The 21,804-nt window shown below is 36.5% G+C and overlaps 1 protein-coding gene across 8 annotated transcripts in view; it reads right to left on the bottom strand.

Moving 5' to 3' along the window:
• Window positions 1-4,419: 4,419 nt before the first annotated feature.
• Window positions 4,420-21,804, bottom strand: part of CPEB3 (cytoplasmic polyadenylation element binding protein 3) — a 93,997-nt gene continuing 76,612 nt past the window's right edge. For all 8 annotated transcript variants that reach the window (XM_030485862.1, XM_030485861.1, XM_030485856.1 and 5 more), the window contains 4 exons: window positions 16,454-16,572; window positions 15,029-15,143; window positions 12,120-12,301; window positions 4,420-9,372 (listed from right to left, as the gene is read on the bottom strand). In XM_030485862.1, the coding sequence (XP_030341722.1) occupies window positions 9,145-9,372; window positions 12,120-12,301; window positions 15,029-15,143; window positions 16,454-16,572 (644 nt within the window). In that variant the 3' untranslated portion in view covers window positions 4,420-9,144. The remainder of the gene's footprint in view (window positions 9,373-12,119; window positions 12,302-15,028; window positions 15,144-16,453; window positions 16,573-21,804) is intronic.

The raw sequence follows: 21,804 nt of genomic DNA, 5'->3' as shown, positions 1-21,804 counted from the left end.
TAAAGGTATTTATATTTTGTAAAATATAGCAAGTTCCTAAGGGAGGGAAATGCTTTTGGTTTTGTTCATTCATGGTTGATATTTTCCTATTCTCGTTGCAAGCAGCAGATGCAAATATACATGTTCAGTAGTTTAACTGTCCAGGTCTGAGCTGTGACAAATAATAACAAAAGGTAGTAATCAGGGGGCAGAAAACCCCCCAACCAGCAACAACACACAACCTAGAATACGCATCATGGTAGCACCACCTTTTAAATGAGAATTTAGTTGCCTTCTAGAGTAAGTTATAACTATGCTGATTTTTATCCCTTATGAATGATTGCTTTAGGCACAATCCTCCCCATTGTGCAACATTATCCTAACATTCCAGTATCAGTTTTGTGCTCTGTGATAGGTTAAAGCTTGTGGAAATGGCTCAAAGAAATGTTACCATTACTTTTCATCTGTTCATAAACTGGTGACAGTTGATGAAATTGGAGGAAAGCCCAAACGCTAGCGTGCAATCCAGTCACGAGTAAGAAAAGTAGAGGCAGAATGAGTAGCAGGATGTTTCTGGCATGTGTGTGTGCTCTAGTTCTGTGATGCGGGCTCTGACTACAATAATATGCACAAGGGACAGTCAGAGGGATTAGTTACATTATGAACAAGATTTTGCCCGTCTCTTAGAATTTCATGTATTTTTTATTTGGTTCAGACCGTGCTCTGTAGTCTAACAATGAGATCAGAGGTCTGTTTGAGGCTAGCTTTGAAAGACAAAGATCTTGCAGGAAAGATGAGATCATGAGTTGTATCTTTGCCATGATTTCTGGCAGTGTTTTGCAGAATTATTTTGCATATGAACTGTACCAACTCTTGCTTTCAAACTTTTATTTCAATGAGCCTGTAGTACATGTTGAAGCTGGCAAGGAATCCAAGAAGGTGTATCAGAGGGCACTATCTTGTTAAATGTAATTTTATGAACCACCACTTTGATTATTTATCTCAGTGGTGATGTGTCACAAAACAGAGTAGTTTCTACAACTATGAGCAAAAAGATTTAGTCCTTGCTCCATAGCACAGGAAATTTGGAAAAAGAAAATTGTAAAAATAAAAAAAGTCCCTGAGTGTTTTAACTGCTCAGGCTATTGGATAGAGGAGGAGAAATGCACCTCTACAGCTCTGTTCTCCTTTATGTGAAACTTGGCCCAATAAATATGTTTGCAAGTGCTTTCTGTGTTTAGGTTTGCAGGTGAAAAACATTTACAGGGAACTAGCCAGAGAATCTGAGCAGATCTTGGGTTACTGAACAATTCAGAAGTGTTAGGACATGGACAGTTTTGCATATTCCTGTTCACAAAAGCATAGGCCCAAGCAATGCTAGACAGCAGCTCAGAAGTTATTTTAGGAAGTTGGTAGCAAATAAATATCACTCAGGCACCTAAAAGTAGCGAATAGATGCCTGGGTTTACTGATCCAGCCCCAAGTGCCTCCCGTGCCATGGTTGGCTTGGCCACACTGGGAAGTGCCACTGTGCCGTGAGTGAGGAGGCAGGTGATGTGTTCTGGCCTAACTGTTGCCAAGGGCCTGCCATATGACTTTATACTTGCTGATAGTTTTATTTCTCCTTCCAAAACAGGAAAAGGGGGAAACTGGACTTTTATCATGTTTTCTTCTCAAGTTACTCTAGGTACAGTTTGTTATCCCAAAGTAAACTTTGCGAAACCTTGCGTGCCACTGGGGAGAGAGAGAGAATTCATTTGAACAGGCATAGTTTGCACGTGCATCTGGTGTATGGAACTTTGTCCTGCATTCGTAATAGAACTATGTGGCATAAGGGTTTTTTGCAAGTCACTAGTATCATTTTTATGAAAACAGGTTAAATATGTTACTTGTTTTAAACCCCATTCTCTGGTTGATCCCTAGGAGAGAATGCAGCAATTCTTCCCCTGTACTTATGCCGTTCAGCTTTTGCCGGACATGAGGAAAACAGATTATGGCTTTTAAGAGCTATGTTTTGGCTTTTCTGCAGGTCTGTATGAGAGGTAACATGTTGTTTGGGTGCCTTGAATACAAAAAAGTTTAGCTTAGAAGCCTAAATAGGTTCAATATACAAGCTTCAGTAGTCATATAGGTAGCTATTTTTGTTCAGTTTAAGCCTAGCAAAAATAACACATACAAAACAGAAGCGAAAGAGGTCATGCAGCTTTTTGTACTTAAGTAAGTGTGTGCATTGGTCTGAATTAAATTAGTGCAACGTTTTCTTTAATGCAGGCAATGGCTGAGTGAAATGCTGCTATCAGCTGGAGAAGGCAAATTGTCAGTATCAGTACCCTACAAGTGGCATAGCTTCCTTTATCAGTAATATAGCAGTGGAAGGATTTGGGATTAGCAGTTCCAGCTTCCTCCCACAATTGTTCTCTGTTACAGAGGGTGGGGGTAAACCCAGACTGATCTTGTCCAGATGGACCTGGACCATTGTATGATGACAGGCTACAATAAGCAGCGTGACACTCATTAACTGGAAGGTGTTTATAGGAACTCTCTTCTCAAATTTAACTCTGAAGTTACCAGAAGCCTACAAGTTCTCATCCATTTATTTACTATTAGCGTTCCTATTAGAGATCCTTGTCTTGTAAAACCACTTGTCCTGGAAGACCAGTCAGTGGACCATTCTCCTAAGAGTTATGGTTCTTCACTAGCAGTTTGAAAACAAGTCCGTGCCTGAGCATTATCTTTGTATCTGGCATCAATCTTTCTTGCACAGGATAATGTTAGGATAAAGTAACATAACACAAGCCATAGGGCTCTTCTGCACACTAGGGGAGCATGCACACTGCTTAGCACACAGCCTCATCAGCTTTTCATATTGTTTCCAAAAGGCATTAAATTTCTAGCATAATACTGGGCAGCTCCTGTTTAAGTGGAACATGCACATTGAAGTCAGCCTGTAATTTCAAGTGCTGACAGTTCCAGCAGGGTTGGTGAGCTGCATTTATGTAGCCACTGAAAGCAAATAGTGATGTACAACATGCACTGTTCTTGTGGTCTTCACTTGCCCTGACAGAGCAGAACTCACGTTTTTCAAGGAAGCATTCTGTAGAGTTCTGAACAGCTGTAACACTGAGCTTTGTCTCCTATTGTAAAAATAGAAACCATTAGAAACCAGTGCTGCAGTGCTTTTTTCTTTTTTAACTGCTCAGTCTAATCTGTAGCCTGCAGCCATTGCTGAACGGCTAATAAAAAAGTGCAATCTAAGTTAGCCAGCAATTTTTCTTAAATTCAGAGAAAGTAATTTAACAGCTCCTTTTGTTCAAGGCACATGATGCTGCATTTGGTGGGGAAAACCACATTCTCAGAAATATTTCTACAGTATTTTTTTATTTACCTTTGGCTTAGCATAATGAACGCCTTATCTGGGGTGGCTTTTCCCTTTTGGAAAACTGAAGTGGACCATCTACTCGTATTATAAAATGACTAGAAAAGACAGTTTGTGTGCATGTAAGGTGTGCATTTGCTTAACCTTATCTAGTGCAAACAGTTTTCCAGTAGAAGATATGGGGGGGGGTTGTAGCTCGTTTACGTTCCCGTAAGGCATATCCCAAGATTTCCTTAGCATGTGCAAAGGATGACAAATATCAGTACTTCATACAACTATATTTAATAAGTTATTACAGAAAAAAATAAAGTCCAAACTACAAAGTTTAAGCAGTTGTAAGCAATAGCAGCATTGAGCTCCATGTTTAGTCACAGTACTGCAGTTCCATACAAGCATTAGTCCAAGCCAAAAAGGAAGAAGCCTTGTTAGAATTACTAGCAAAAAACAATCTAAGAGAACATGTAATAAAAGATACAGTACATTTAAAATTAGTTGAAAAACAAGTACAGAGATCTTAGCTGTGAATGCTCTAAAAGTTATGTCCATTATTTTGACAGTAAAATTACAAATATCTAATACTTTATACCCCAACAGAACTACGTCCAGGAAAAAAAATAAAATAAACCAAACCAAAACAAAAAGCCCAAATCACCTCTTGTTAGCACCCTGGTTTTCTACTTACTGCTAAACGTTTGCTCCTGAAAATTTGCGTGTGTCAGAATTGTGTGACCAATGTGATTTCTGACCAGCTACCCATTTGGGGTATAGAGTAGTCACTAACATGAATATAAAATACTCCGTGGTATGATAGAACACTATAGCAGCAGAGATTAAGAAGTTTGGTTTAAAAAAAGAAAGGAAGGCAGGAAAAGAAAAAGGGGTTAGCTGACATCATACAAACTAGCATAAAAGCAACTACATACAAGCCAGGTTAAACAAAAGAGACATTTCTACAAATCTGTGACTAATCTTTCACTCATACCTTGCAAGTAGAGATGTCACAATACTGAAATAGTAACATGGGAGCTTTTCCCAGTTAAGCGCCTTTTTTTTTTTCTTTTTTCTTTTTTTTTTTTTTTTTTTGAACTACTCTAACAGATAGTGAAATCAGCAAAGTTATTTGCTAACTGCAGAGTTGCAATACAATTTGTTTTAGCCCATGCCTTGCTAGCAGGCTATAAAATACAAGCATGTAGGCAGAAATATAAGCATAAACTTTGTACCACTTAGCAGGAATTTTTTTATTCCCTTTTCATTCCTTAATCTCCTTTGTTTGCAATTTGCGTACATTCCAACCAGTAGTACCTAATTTGAGTCTAAATTTTACTTCACTATTTGATCTAGTCTATACATTACTTACAGAACTGAACACACAGAGGATACACAATAGACCGACTCTGGACACATTTCTTTCCACAAGTTACAGATGAGCCACTCTAACACTCTAGCATATGTTGGTCTAAAAGGTCATCAATAACTTGTTGAAGTAACTGTTTTGTCTAGAGAAAGTCACTGTATGCCCTGTTTACGCAACACCAGTCTTAGTCTGGATTGTTTCAGGTGCCAGAACAGAGAGTCGCTGGCTTCAGGAAGGGGTTTCTGCTGGCTGCATAGGGAAACAAAGGTGATGGAAATGTAGGTGAAGTGAAAGGTGTTTCCATACTGGCACACTTGGTGTTGCCAGCACAAAAGAAAAATAAAGGACAAAGACACAAGAGAGGCAGAGAAAAACTGAGAAAGACAAAGAAGCTGAACAGATGTTCAGACGTGGTGGCAATATGGGTTACTGCATTGCTACCAGGAAAATGGCCATACGTTATTTTGCATTAAGTGGGCAGCTACCAACACGATGTGGTAACTTCCTTAGAAAATGACGTGGGTACCTACAGTCTGCTCCATGCTGCCACCGATAAACGTATGCAGGAAAGAAGTTGTGCAGGAAAGGGTCAATTCAATTAAATAAATAACACGGTGGCAAAATACAATGAAGAATATATATTTTAGGAGGTTCAATCTAAGACTATTGAAAAGAGAATCTATCATCGAGTTCATGACAAGAAAAGAAATGGAGCATTATGCTGAATGGGCAGGGTCAAAACCCCGTTGTCAATAGATTTAGTTCCTTATAACGGCAATAGTATTTCATCGACACTGGTGGTGTATAAATCTAGACAGCGAACTGGTACTGTGACATCCCTATTATCTCCCTAAATCAATCATTTTGATAAAGGAAAAGGCTTTTCAAAATATCACGTTTTTTCTGCTTCATTCTGTCATTTTATTGCCCAATTCTTTGTTACAATTTTCCAATCACTTTACATAACCAACCATTTTCATCATTGCCACACTATTGTAAACCACATCAGCAAGTTAATACATAAAGCTTTGCATTTCAAAAAACTAGACACTTTAGTAACAATATTACAAAGATTTTAGCTTCAAAAATAACTGAAAATGAAAAAAATAAACTTTTAAAGAATTAGCATCATAAAATTAATTTATTCCAAGTAAAAATACAAAATAATATTAATGACATTGACCAGATATGAAAGTCTCTCCCAGAAACAACTATATTAATGGTTGAGAAAGCACTCCTTAAAGAAAATACGAAATAAAAATGAAAAATATGTAAATATGTTTAATTTTTTTCTTAGCAAAAAATCTTTCTAAAAATAACAATGAAAATTTGTCTCAGTACAAAGGCTACATTACTATTGAAAAAATACCAGCATGAAGAAAAGGTACATATTTGACAGTAGAAAAATGATTTTAGTGAATCACAATGTCTAAAGTCTGCAATGAAAATAAATCTGCAATAAAGATTTATGCCTTTTTTCTTTTCATTTTTCTTTTTTTTTTATACAAACAGTACAAACAGTATTGCACATAACAACAAATAGTCGAGGTTAGGTTAGCCTTCAAAAAAATCGACTAGTTCAAGTCTCACATCAGAAAAGGCCACAATAGGACCTGTTGTACCCAGGGGCTTCTTAGTCAAGTTGCAGTTCAGAACTCCATATTTTAAAAAATAACTTTTTTTGAAGGACCCTCTTTTAATATAACATATTAACAACTCGGGGGCACATTCATTTACAAAAGAAAAGGGAGCATGTCATAATTTAATAAACTAAAAAAAGTTCTCTTTAAAAAAATACAAACAGAAGAACTCTCACAATTCTGGTCAGTCGTGCATAATCACACTTGATTATAAATATACAAATTAAGGGAAAATAGTTTTTCACCTTCTATTCACAACTTTCAGCACCAAATGGAGTTTGTGTTTACACCTGTTCTTTATGATGGTTTCGTTTAGATTTAATCCAACATTATGGTATATTGTACATCTTCCAGCTTCTCTCTCTCTCTCTCTTTCTCTCTGGGGGTATTTTTCTACATGAAAGAGGGGGATTTCTTCAAAAAGGTTTACTTCTTTCACATAATTAGGTAGATTTCTGTAGGTTAGCTATGATCTTTAATATTACAGTTATAAAGCTCTAACTTCTTCATTTTCAAAAAAACTCAAATAAGCATGAAAAAAATAAAGTTACCCATCTGTTAAATCATTTTTCTTGCAGAATTAAATTAATATATATTTTTCTGAATAAACTTACTTAGAAAATATCATTTTCTTTCCTATATTTCAAAATTGAGGTATTGCAAAAGATCATGTCAGTCAGAAAGCATGCCTTTTTCTTAAAAAAAAATCATCAGCCGACTGTTGAAAACTGTCTAGATACAAAAAGTAGTGCATAACAAAATGTCTTGTACAGATGAAAAAAAACAACAGAAAAGACACCTGGGCTGGGAAAAGCAATATCACAAAACTGCCCAGAAATAACTTCAAAAGGGATAATTATAATAAGCATTTTAAACCAGTAAAAAACTATTTTTTCTTTTTTTTTTCTTTTTTTTTTTTCCAAAAACAGAAAAAATCCTTTCAAAGCCAATACTTGCAACTAAACATTGGGAAAAACAAGTTACTAAATTAGACACAAACAAGGACATCACAACAAACAAAACCCAGAACATATAAATCTACTATGCGGTGTCATATCCAGTCAGATTGTCCCCAGAACTGCAAAACCAAAGGAGGAAAAACAAAAAATAGTGTACACATTCTCACAATCATTAGTATACCAAGTGTGTTTGTAGTTTTATGCTATCTGCAGCCCCATAGTTCATGCTAAAAAAATGTCCACTGTGTTAGCAGGTCTTAATTGTGTTCAAGCTTCACAGGATACATCCAGGGATTAGAGAGAGAACGCCACATCCACAGAGCAGACATCTCATGTTACTTTTATATGCAGACATTTCTTTAGCACCACTTTGTTTCCTAACTTTCTTAAATGTGCCTAGTTTATTAGTTTGACAGACTATCTAGTCGGTAGTGTATGTACGCTAGCATGAGCTCTTTGGTTTTCTGGACAAGGTCTGCAGCTACATAAATGATGCAAGCATTAGGAGAGAGATTGTAACTAAGAGCTCATTTCTGTTTATGTACCTGTTATGAACTGTCAAAAATGTGTTAATGTTGGATACAGAGGCTTTAACAGTTAAGTTTGATCACAGTACTAGACATAATCACTTTACTATATAAAATAAATTGCACGATATATAACAGAGCACCGCAAAGTACTTCATCTACCATCCACAAATTTGTTTTAAGAATATCCTACAGCTAGTTTTATATTGGTTGTAATATAGGTCATTCTGTAATGGGCTGATCCTAATTTCAGAAGCATTACATTTACTGAGGCATGCCTTCCTCCAGTCAGTAATCAATTTTTTTTGTTACTGAGTATTTTGTAGCCTACGTAGAGTCATAATTTGTGCATTGTGGGCAGGTTTTATATTAGACATATATAAAATTTATTGCATGCAGCAACCTGATTAAGTAAACATGCAGTCAAAAAATATTGACCTTCCTTGGAAGCTTTTCTGTATGCTATACTGATCTCCTTTCAGCAGCCATCACTATTTTAATCACATATTCATTTTTTAATTGATACCCTAGCCTGAATAGAGTATTATGGTATTAGTAATACCATTTTAATAGCAGCAAAAGCTATTGCAGCATACATTTACATAACACTAAAAGACCTAACAAAAAAAACAACAAAAAAACCCCAACAAAACAAAAACAAAAACAAAAAAAACCCCTCAGCAAAACAAAAGAAAAAAGTCTGATCCAGCTTATGAGGTATCATCCTTACAAGTCAAAATGGAGAGCAACTAAAGGCTTATTTTCTTTAAGGGTTATTACTATTCTAAATGACCCAAACTAATGATTGCTGAATATCTGTTTAAGTTTTTGCTACATCTGCCACCTACTTGTGAATATTACCTTTGGTAAGTCATCTGCTAGGGGCAAGTTTAAATTTCTGAAAATAAGTGCATGCTCCAGTTTAAAAATAAAAATAATTATAATTATAATAAAAAAATCTTCATCACATACACATCAACCCAGTTAAGGCTGATGAGAATGGCAGTCTACATAATGTCACTAGTGACAAGTCTTGTGTAGGAAATTAAGGTACCAAGCAGATGTTTGTGTGAATCAAAGTGCAAAATCAGTACAGTTACACTCTGCCGGTTTGTATTATACTGGACACTGAGTTCAGTAATGTGACTGTAAATAATAATAATAGTAATAGTAATAAAAAGACCCATATCTTCATTAAAGTCGCGGACGAATGCACAGATTTCCAGAACACTAAGCCCTGAGGCAGCGCTCTCTTTTCACACAATTTTATCTACTCCAGTACTTGTTGCTGGGGGAGGCCTGGGGTTCAGCTCCAGCGGAATGGGACGTGGCGGGGCCGGTCACCTCCCTCCTTTACCAGTGGTTTGTGGAACTCACGCCCAGCACGAGAGTGTATGCTTGCCCAGCAGTATTCACAGTAATACTGCAAACAGGTAACGTTGGCACAAAAGAACGGAGCAAATTTTCCACCACAGCGAGTGCCCTGGCATTCATCACACATCTGATCATCCAGCACGTATGGCTTCACTTCCACCTGCACCAGGGAAAAGAAGAGTTGTCAGAAGATTACAAGAGTTTTGCTAAGTATGAAACGAAGGAATGGTATTTTAATTCTTTTGACTCCATTGAAGGTTTTCAACTGATGCTGGATTAACCCAAAGACTTTGGTAGTTAAATTTTCGTACCGCTTTACTTATCAGAAAACCTCAAGAAAGAAGGATGTGTTTTGGTAACCATTCAACATTTCTTGGAAAACTTAGGTATGCAAAAGTACTAAGATGGAAGTACAGTAAAAATAGCATCTCTATAAAGATTTTGCTGCTGTCTAAGAAACCTCCAGGAATGTGAATACAGTTGTTACGGGGGCAGGGTGTGAGAGAGCAGCATTTAGGAAGGAAAAATTATAAAGAACAAAATCATACTTCTAAAGTTCAGATGTCTGGTGAGTTTCAGAGGCTTTTTCCAGAGAGGCTTTGGGGTTTTTTTCTCCTTCTTCCTTTTTTTTTTTTTTTTTTGGTGAACTGCACAATGTAGGACAAGACTAATAAATGAAGATTCAATTTAAACAAGATTAAATGCTCTTGTATTAAATACTCTGCCTTATGCGGGCAAAAATCCAACTGTGGCCTTGCCCCCAATTACAAATAGGCCGGAGAGCTGCTGGCTTTTGTCCTACACTCAGTTGTAAACATCTCAGGACTGGTATTTTTCTTGTTTTTAAAGTGCTTGTGCCAAACCCAGCAGTATTCTGATGCTTGACTCGGCACTTGAAATAATACTGTTACAGAAGTTGACAACATGTGAGTTCTCTCTTGTGTGTCTGCTCCTAAGAATCAAGCCTACACATTCAAATTGAGCGTTTATTCATTACGCTTTATTCATTATTCATCATTAGTTTATGCATGTGTAATTCTTACACTATTAAGGAAAACCAGAATGAGATATTAAGTTGAAAAACAAGAAACATATTATACAAAAAAGCGTTATGCTGAATTTTACTTCAGCATATCCTGATCACATTGCAGTAAATGTAACTCATTTGAAGTAACGCTTACAGAGAGAATTCTATTTCTTGCCTATGGAACAGCTAGAATCAGTGATTTTGATTTTTTTTTTTAAATTACAATGTACCACTAGTGCTGCATAGAACAAGTCTGAGTAACTGCCATTTTGCATATCAGATGCCATACCACTAAAATTAGAAGCATCACATAAAATAAGACAGCACTGTCTCAAATGAAATTGGAAGAAAGCAGGTCCAACGTCCAGCACATCTCTGGATCCCCATCTACTCACATTTCCAAAGCATGAGTTGTGAAGGTCTGAAATAGATTCTCTTTCTCACACCTTTTTTTGTTTTGGTTACTAGTGACATAATCATAAGAAAGTATGCTGTACAGTTCAGGGATTTCAATCTATTGGATTTAAAAACTAATATTTAAGGACTGATTAAGGGATTTCATACTTCAAACTCACAGATAAGCCTATTTTATCACAGATAAAAGATAATTAAAGAAACATAAATTATCAATCAGTAATTGGGAAAAGTACTGATGGATGGAAAAAACCTACCAGCTAGCATCATTTGTGGCTTTATCCTAAAGCTTAGAAAAACCCCTAAGTTTTTAAGGATGGCTGATATATAAATCTCAAAGGGTTCGACACTGTGATTAAGATTCCAAAATTAATCTTCTTAGTCTCTCTGTAAATTTTTTTCAGAATTAAATGGACAAGAAATACTTAAGAACAGCCTTGTCTTAGTTACAGTCATGCCGTATAGTAGCACCATAGAAAATAGTTTGAAGACTTAAATCTCAGTGACCTCACCTAATCTGACAAAAAGTTAGTTCAGAGAAAGTAAAAACAGTTTGGACTATACAGCTGTGTGATTTTATATGTATACTGCACATAACAGACATGCCCAATACCTGTCAAGATGACTTCTTAAGAAATTTCTGTTAGATTAAGCAGAAAACAAGCCATCCCTATTGTAAAAATCCATAGCAGCAGTGCATGCTCTATGTTCTTTGAATAATTCTAAGTGCGGAGTCCCCAAAAACATAGGTTTTATTTATGCAAGTAATCAAAAGGTGAAGACAGAAGGTCTAATGGAAGAAAATATCTTGGAAATTAAGGAGTGTTTTCTTTTAATGTCTTCAACTCAGATTTCAGTAAATAACTTCACTTAGTACTTGAAAAGCCCTTTAGAAACAGGGATTTCATACTGAACAATCCCTTCTCATTTCTTCCCCTTTTGCCTATCAAGCATCTCTTGGCATTTGGGTTTGGTTAAATAATTCTCAAGACTTTTGAGGTCAGCATTACCTATTATAGGTATGATAAAGCTGTGATTTACGCACCTCAAGTCAAGATGTACACTGCCGAGAAAAAATGTTGCCTAATAATAGCAGAAGTGCCAGAAGCTATGTAAGTAGCCACTAAGTAGAAGCTGTTGATGTACAGTGAGCAAACATCCAAAGGAGAAGGAAAAAAGCTGGGAAATTCTATGGCGTTTCACCTTCAGAATTCAAAACAAAACCAAGAACAAATGAGCTTACAACCAAATATTTTCTGGTTTTAGTGCTCAACAGTTATTTCAGATGCTTAAGGTTCATTTTTTCACTCTGCTTTAGCTGCTTAAATAAGCTTCTAAGTAATTAGCAAATGTCATCTGAAGAACAGAGGTTAGTGTTCTCCAACACAATATTAATGTAAAGATGTTTTTAGTTTCTGTACAGTTTCGTGAGTAACAACCACTCTGTTCCATGCTATTTTACTTACCCGTTTATCAATGTCATTATGTTGGAGCTGAACAAAGCGAGCGCTGATAGCAGCAATATAGCTCTGCTGATTGGAGAAAGCCACTCTGCCAGCACCTTTTGGATACTTCAGCTCTGGGTCTGTATCAATGCCAGCATAGCAGACACCTCCATATAAACGGTCCATAATCATTGCCAATTCAACTGCAAGAAGTCAAGTGTTAAACAGTATAGATTTAACATAAATAATAGTGTTTGCTTTGTTGCATTAAAAAAAACCACTGTTTGCCTTAGCGTACTTGTCGTCCAAAATCTAAAATAGCAAATCCAAACACTGGTTCTAACAGATTGAATCAATCCTACACAAATTATAGTAAAACATAAAGGCAAAAAGCAGAATCTGTAAAAAGAAACTTGGTATGACTGAAGTGTGAGGAAAAAAATGCAGAGTTACATTGTTAAAGTAGGTATCAGGTCAACTGATACCTACTTTAATTTATCATATTGTAAATTAAAACTGTGGTATTTGGGATTAGGTATTCAGGATGTCCCCAGGCTTCAGCCAGGCTTGTTAATGCTAGTTTACATATAAGATCACTTAAAGATATTCATATATTTAGAACCTGGTACGCTGCCCTAGCTACTAAGATTGACAAGACATTAGGGAAGTGTTTTACATTTGCAACAAAATTTTCTGATACATCAGAAGTTATTACACTTAAAGCAAGCCTGGAACTTAACTTAGTATTTTTGTAGAACATTAACTTGATGGTGGATCTTTTAAAATGGTTTGTTGCTTTTTCTGACACTTAAGGATAACTCCAAAGAAGTTATAAATATAATCCAGAAAATAAAACAGGCTGAGCGCATGGCTGAGGAAACATACAGAAGGAAAGATACGGGAAAGAACTGAAGGAAGTGGAGAAGAGGCAGGTAAACTATGCAAAGATGTATTATCACCAAACCAAGTTCTCTGTAAAACTTGACAGGCAGACAAATTTGTCAGATGGATGAGGGACAGACCCTCAAAAAAGCAAAGACCTAGGACCTGTACAGGCTCTGCCAAGTCAGCCTTATGCAATGTGTGAAAACACTTTCAGTAGCAAGTAAAAATTGAGCCATCCAAGATAAAATGAAAAAGATACACTAAATATATAAATCCTTGCAGTTCTCACAGAATTCTCACTAGTTCATTATATATAGAATAGAGACAATTTTTAAATAGAGTATGTATGTGTGTTTGTATAAATGTGTATGTCACATTAAGGGAAGACCATATGCTCGTTTGTCCATTTGCAACAAGCAAAAAACGCCTAACTCGTTCTACCAAACCAGATAATACTCTTGCTCTAACCAGTAAGGGAAAAGTATCAGTATCATGTAGTGACTAGTAGATTCTTCTCCTTTCTAATGAGTTGGAATCATAATTTGGGTAGTGATCTCAGTGACAGTACAGAATAAACATCAGGAACACTTAAACATCTAGTAGTAGTTCCAATAAGTTACTCTTGCCACTAGACAAAGACTATACAGGATTCCAGGGCAAGGAAACCATGCAGTGTTCAGACATCTTAGGAAAAACTTCTGTGTCAGGTCTTTAAAGTTGCAAACAAGAAAAACTGGAAACTACTTGTCTACTTTGGAGAAGTTAACTATTTAAAGACATCAGTTTTCAAAAGTAATGCATTTCAAATGTAATCTATGACAGGCCAAATGACATACAGTTTTATAAAGGCTATAATTAGAAATGAGCTAATGTTTAATTCTTACTATTTACATAATTACTGTCTTACAATTATGCCTTATTTTAACGTGGTGAGGAAAGTGAAGGCTGCCAAGAAACCTGCGCTGGGAGAAATTTTACTGACAGCAATGGCTGGGGGGCCCTGTGTACAGCTTTCCAAAAGGATTTGAATTCGGAGAAATATCAAGTGAGGAGCTGAAGTTCTAGTGGGTAAAAAGTGGCTGCCAAAGGAAGAGGGCTACTGGGAAATCTGATCCAGAAGTCTTTCTTCCAGACAATGACTGAGGGACCTTGTCTACTACAGCCCTGAAAAATTAGGATTAGATTTGAGAGGATGAAAAACAGAAACCATGCAGCTGACTTGGAGTGAGGATGGAGAGGGACTACTAACAACAGTGACGGCTACCAAAAGATGGAGCTAGGAAAAATGTTTTAATTTGCTTCATGACCTTGTCATTGGCTCACCAAGAATATAAGGGTTAGGAAGAAAGAATGTTGGGAGCAGTGCTGAAAAGGGGCCTTCAAAACAAACTGGGGGCTGCCAGGACATCTGGGCTGGGATAAATCTTTCCTCTGGCCAAAGGCTAAGGAGTCTTGTCTATGGCTCTGCAAATAAAAGTGAAGAAAAAGAGTTATGGGTGAAGAAAAAAGAAACAGAAAAAGAACTACATCAGGAGTGGGTCTGGAAAGTGGTCTTCAGAAGAGTGGGGCCACCAAGAGTCAGGGGCTGGGAGAAATTTTTCTCTGGACAGTGGCTGACAGGCCTTACCTATAGCTCCAAGGGAAAATTAGGGTTAGGGTTGAATAAAAGAGAAAGAGAAATCATAAAGCTGCAGTTGGAATTGGGTTGGAATGGGGCTGGGAGAAGTTTGTCTTGTAGTCAAACGAAAGGGGAACTTGTCTGCATCTCAGGAAGCCAATCAGGTTTAGGATTAAGATGGTATATGTTACAAAAAACCAGCCAAGTTCTAGGATATTATGCAAACTTGGGGGAAACTGTGTCTATTGGAAACCCTAATCAGTAACCTATCTAAAAGATAAAAATTGTTCACAGTCTGTATTTTGTAGACAGGAAGACTTAAAAAGTGATAAATATTTCAAAAAGACATATACTATGTATCTTTTCTCATCTTTTCTGCTTAGCTTGGAACTCCCTACTACATGCCCTGCGTTTTCCTTCTACTCACCAGCTCGGAGCGGCCGTGGAACTCCTCCAACAAAGATAGTTTTTCTTGGATCCAAAGGCTGAGACCCATCCATCACAAAGTCACTGTCACTTAGGTTCCAAGGTCGAATTTGCACCTGTATTAAGGATTGGTTTTAGTAGAGGAACTCGGCAACTCCATTAGAATGAAGAAACAACTACCAAATCTTTCTATGATTAAAGATATAATTTTAACTTAGCAAAAGCAGTAAATCGGTGGCATAAGCACCAAAATCATTTGAGAACATAGCGTATCTAAAGTGTTTGAAAGAAAGCGGACAATTCATTTATCACCTCTAGAGGCCAGGCTTGAGTTAAATTTCACACTGCAAACTCCTACCTCATTAATTCCCAGCCCCTGATCGCCATTATAATAAGAAATCTGTGAAAGGACTTTAGAACATTTTACTGTGTATGTACAGGTGCAGTCTGGGCTTCTGGCTTTCCTGACATCACATACAGTGATCCACAAATTTTCAAGCACTAGTAGAAGTGGAGATAAAATTAATTTCTGCGCTTGGATACAAAAGGAGTTTTTATAATGTGTGAATGCTCACTTCTATTAAGCAGCAACACAGTTGATTGATAAGAAATGTTTAGATTACAGAGGAAAAATATTGTTCAGAAGTTATGTGGATAAAGCTGTTCATCCATCCATTTTTTGATCCTAGAAGTCATATAAGCACACTCGCTGTGCTGTCATATTGAGTTGTTCATTCATCTGTCCTAGCTTTGTAATAGTGTTTTTAAAAGGCAGCATTTTTTTAATCTAATCATATTTCTCTGTAGTTTTCATCTAATCTGATGTATTCATAGCCACAAAAAAGACCAGCATTAAAGAGTGTTAGAGATGTGAACAACAGAAACAATAGATTACCATATGTCTTCTATTCTGCTATAGCTGTCTGCATTACTTGTTTTTACCCTGCAGTTTATATAAGGTAAATGAGACCTAAATTATAATTTGATTAGCTATTGCATGCAGAAAAAATATTAATTAAGAAAACTAATGATGTACATGGGTATTTTAAGCTATCTGGATTTTAACTGAGGGTGGGGGGGAGTCCCTTAATTTCATTGCATACAGCTTTCTTTTCTTTCAAATAATATAGAGGAAAAAATGACAATCCAATTGTTTTACAGCTAACATTCTAAAAAGATGCATGTTCCTGCGAGATACCAGAAGTACCAAATATAAAAGTTAATTGAACATGACATTTATCAGAGAGAAGCAAATGTTAAAACCATGTTACGCTGATACAGAAAGTTAAATCAATGTAACAGCAAGGACAGCAACAGGAAATGGACAAGTCAATTAACTATAAGTATTTCTTTATTTATTTAACTGAAAAGACTAACAGCAAATGGGTTAGCAAGCAGCGTAAGTGCCATGGCATGAGCTACTTACTGGTTTATCCTTGATTGTGGGACTTGACACACACAGGTAAAGTTTCCCATCTTCTTCCAGGCAGGCATCTATCAGAGCTTGTACAGAGCTTTCTTCCTGGAACAGCAGAAAGGCATAACCTTGGAAAGGATAAAGGCACAAGAAAGAAAAAGATCAGGTCAATTCATAAGGCATTTTGTAAATGAAGAAAACTCCAAGAACTAAATAAGATACACAAATTACAAATGACTGGTAAGGCTGTTGGTTTGTTTTCATAAATTAAATGCACTGAGTACCCACATACAGTATTGATTTCAGAATGGAGACAACGTTTGCAGCATAAAAGTGTGCTTATTTGATTAATTAAGCATTTTGAGCAGTGAGAATATAGGCTAGTGAATAAGGGGTTCTTATTATCCAGCAACTGTATCTGAGCTGCTTATCAGCAGTATCTGCTGGTATCAGCGATTACCATCTTACAATGGAGGGACCAAGTTTCTGGTTACTCTATACAATGAATAAATATTAAAAGAAAGGGTCAAAAAAGTGGACAGGTAAACAGATAAATAGACTTCTATGCTTACATAATTATGAAAAAAATGCTTACCTAAAAACAGTAAGCATGGGCAAAAAGAATGGCATGTGTTGTGTTTTATTATGTGTTTTTTATTTCAATATAAATAGCAACTTGCTGTTGCTATTTATATTTAAATAAAGCAGTTCAAAAGAAAGAAAGAAGGAAGTCCAGTAAAAATTGCTCTTAGTGACTCAGAATTTTAGGACTTTAAATTAGCCAGTAAAACTGTGTGTGGCATTCAGTGCTCTTCTGAATGCAGCTGGCAAGAAAGCTTGCTTCACTTTTACTTAATGTTGTTAAATTTGAATGAAGATTTGACCCAGGCAGTCCATGCTTTTGCTACCTCAGAAGTGAAACTAATACAGCACACTCTATACTAAGCAGAGCCATCCAAAGACTGGCTGCTAGACTTGAATACAGCTGCCTGGTTAAGAGGGCTTTCTGTCAAGCATGCATTGATTGCTCTTTTGCTCCATAATCAGTACAACACAGTTTTCTCACTGAATGTGAACATGTTGGGTTTGACCTTTAAAATTTTGCACTTGGGTGTCTTACAGGTTATCTCTTTTCAGAAAATCTGCAGCAATTAGAGGCAGCTGGAATTTAAGCAGGGACTGCTGGACTTTCTTTGCTTAATAGACTTTCTCTGCCTAGGACTCAACACAAACAGTGCCTACATGATGATACACGTTATTTAAATTATGACAAACTTTGATATACCTTTACACAGTCTATTTGCTATTATTAATGCAGTGACTTACCCTGATTTTGCAGGGTATTGACTGAATACTATTTGACACGTCCTTTTTAGATAAATACTACACAGCTATGAGTTATTTAAAAAAAAATAAAATAAGATAGACACTGAGAAAGTGTTTTCCTCCGTTATTATCTACCAAATTACCTCTTACCCTGCTATCTCTAGTCCTGTGTGACTTCTCAAAGAATATTAATTTCTATGCAGCTGTTTTCAGAGATGAGAAAAGGTTTGCGTTACAACACAGGTATAGCCCAGAACACTACTAGAAAGGCTTGCCCAAGAAAACAAAATAGTTTCATCACCACTCTTGCTAGCAAACAAGGAACCTGCACACCTAGAGTTGGAGTAGGTTAAAGATGCTAGTACCGATAAAAAGTGACTTTTTAAGTAAAAACATTGGTTTCCCCTTCAGCAGGCATAAGTATCTTAAAACAGTCCCTAAAGATATAAACACACTTCAACATTTTAGTTTTAGATTTTACAAAACTAATTACATTAACTGAGTATGAAAATAATTAACTCGCAGTCACTATTACTTTTAGCATTATTTTATTTTCCATCCAGGCATTTGTTATTCCTCGCGCCATACTGACCCTTCTGATTATATTCAATAACCAGAGCAAAAAACTTTACACAAATTAAAGTATTTTTCTTTAGTTTAGCACTTCTTTCAGCCTTATAAAATGCTCCAGTCTGAAAACCAGGTACTTAGAAAAGACTACCATGGCAACTACACCTCCAAAGCCAACCGATCACACTTTATGGTTCAGCTCAATCCTTGCTTTGTATTTTATATAAATGCCTTGTAAGACAAATTCCCAGAAGATGCAGTGCAGATCATTCTAGTACTATGAAATTCAAATAAGAGTATATGTACATTTATGCATACTTTAAAAGAATGTTTTACAATATATTTAAATGGATTGAAACATTTAGGATTTATCTTCTGACCAGACCATAAGATTTGAACTCTAAAAAATAGAATTTTGTCTATTTCAGACTTTTATAATCTTAAACCAGCAAAATATTGGAAATCTCTTTAGCATAAAGACAAAATGAAAATTGGAAAATGTTTATTGTGGCTTAATGACTTAGCAAAAATCTGGGCAACAGCTTGGGATGCTTCTTTCTTCTGTGAAGCTTTTTCAGGTTTTTCTGGGTCATGGTAAGAGGTTACAGCTGTGGGAGTTGGAGTTGACAGTCATTTGTGGGTACACTAAACAGTAGGACTGTAATTTCCCAAACCAGTTAAAATTTACCAGATACTTGTTAATTTTCTCTGGCTGTTAGATTACAAGAGCAGTCCATGTTAGTAAGAATTCAGTTTTCTAACCTGGGGCTAGTGCCTAACATGAAGTTTAATAAGTGAACACCTCCCGCAGTTCTCTAGACCTCAGTGGCTGTAACACGTTCTCCTGCCTGCTATGGAGTCTGTGTGGTCCCTCTGAAGACACACAGGTAAGCAGTTTACAGTAGCAGTCTTCAATTAATCTAGACAAGTAAGGAGGCTGGGCTAGCATGACATGATGACTAGTATTAATTCAAAACCTGGTGACTGCACATCTATTCCAATTATTCAACAAGTTTTGATACTCAAAATTAACAAAGATTACACTCAAATGAAAAATAAATAACAGAAGCTCAGATAATATAAGGATCATGTAGAAGCTCATAGCAACATGAAAGATATCTGCCAAAGTTAAAGGTATGTTTACTCATCTTCTAGAAGCGCACAAGGATGCAAACCCCTCACATTCAGAAAGGTACTCTGAACTCAGATTCTAGTATAAAAAATGAAATTGGAAAATACCAAGGTCAAACCTGACATTGCATAAAGAATTATCTCACACTAGCTACAATAATGAAATAACTTTTTTGCACAAGAACAAAACACCATTTTTAATATCTTCAGCCACAAATTAAAGAAAAAAGAGCACACTAATCTGTAAATTAAGAGTAATTTATTTTATTTTTCTGTCACTTATGTTTAAATGCTATGTTTGGCTATAACTTTATAAAGCTCTAAGAATTCCTTCCTGAAAAGATTCTCAAAACCATCTACTTTAGTCATTATATCCTGTTCTACTGGTATTTCTATTCCTATTTGTACTACACACAATATGAGACGAGCCTAATCCCCAAAAAGCTTTACTGAAGCCAGTTCACTTCCAACATTCAGAATGATCAATTATAGGAGCATCTAGGTTCAAAAGAACGTTAATTTATGTTTAAATACAGTAGGTGAAGTAGAATTAATAAGATGATCAGTTTCCAAAACAAAAATGTATTAATCCAAATAACTTCAATTAGTTAGCAGAGAGTTGCTTCAAATTCCTCAGCACTGTATACTTCAGCACATTCTCCTCTCTGTGCATCACAGGTATCATATGACTTAAACCATACTTTTCTTTCCAAGAAGCAAAGACATTTTAATGAATTTTAAAACTTTAATCCTCTGCAGCAGAGTCTTGGTTACATGCAATGGTAGTGTGTGTTGCAGACAAACTTCAGCTGTGATCCTTTCTTACCTGGCCAGACACTTTAAAGATTGGAGGGCTCAAAGGACTGGTCCTGATTTAGATTCCACAAAGTAAAAGAGGGGAGGTAATTAAAGCCCCAGAAAATAGCAAGGTACCTGACAACAGCTGACTATTCTATACACACAGATATATGGCTTCTTGGCAGAGCAGAAACAACGCAGCTCCCTCTCGGCTGTTGGTACAACACATCACGGTAGTGCTGACAGTAAACACTGCACTTGTAATTCACTGGAAAATGGCAAGAACGTATTTTGCTGTAAGAAAAGTCATCCCATCTTTTTAAAAGGGTACAGCAGAGGGAAGGTGAAGGAGAAGATTAATCTCCGTGTATTCTGAAGCACAGTGTAGGAGCTCCTCAACCTTGAGCTCAAGGATTCATTATTTTATGGAAAGCAGTACAAGAACTAAGCTCTTTTGTACACGTCTCATTCTGACACCTAAACAGTGACACAATTTCCATATGAAAGGATAATTTAGTCCAGTTGGTCTAATTTCACTTAACCTTGATGAGAACAAACTGGAACATCAGGCATACGCACTGTATCCCACAAGCTTGAAGCAAGGTTGTCAGTTGAAATTCGAGATACTCTCAGAACTACTATATAATGTTGCCATAGTCTGGAAAGTGCATTTTTGCCAGCCTAAACTGTCTGGAAGATCTGCAATTCGATTAATATCAACTTAGGCCTACCTTTCCTAATGATGGGAACCTTTCTGTATTACTGAAAGCCTATTTTGTAACAAGGCTTCAGTGACCTCTTAAACACAACATGCTAGATGGGAAGTTTATTTAGGCATCTATACTGCCTGTTCTTAGAATAGCAGAATCTTGATATTCATACTTTTATGTTAAAACCCAGCATGTTAGTACAAATTACAGACAATCACAGAATCATAGAATAGTTAGGGTTGGAAAGGACCTTAAGATCATCTAGTTCCAACCCCCCTGCCATAGGCAGGGACATATTGGAGTTTTGGCCGTAAGTGCATCATGCATATGTTCTGCCCATTCTTCCTCAATGTAATTAAAGCAAAAACTACTTCTGAACCTTTATTAGGGCAGAATGTGTATTAATGCTATCAGGTAAGGGAGAAAATTAACTTGTGGGCCTTGTAGACACCATTCAAACTTAGCAAGCCATAGCTGATAGAATTTATCAGAGACGACTATCTTCTTGTCTAGACCAAAATATTTCTCAAGAGTTAAAGATGACCCAACTTCATGCTTTTCATGGCTCACCAGTGTTTCAGAGCATCCAAGAATAAAAGACTGGGAGGCGGGGGGGGGGGGAGGGGAAGAAAGAAGGTGATTAAAAAAAGGTTTTATTTTATTCTGCTAAACCTGGTAACGCCTTCCTTGTACAGCTTCATCATTAGGCATAAAGTTTGGTGGTGTGAAATAAAATCATTGACTGTGTTCTACAACCCATGGGAGAAGGTAGGAAAGAAGTTGGATATACTAGAATTTTTACACTCCTTTCAGTTGAAGTGATTA

The sequence above is a fragment of the Strigops habroptila genome, chromosome 5, assembly GCF_004027225.2.
Source record: "Strigops habroptila isolate Jane chromosome 5, bStrHab1.2.pri, whole genome shotgun sequence".
In the NCBI taxonomy this organism is placed as follows: Eukaryota; Metazoa; Chordata; class Aves; order Psittaciformes; family Psittacidae; genus Strigops; species Strigops habroptila.
This window is presented reverse-complemented; position numbering and strand designations above follow the sequence as displayed.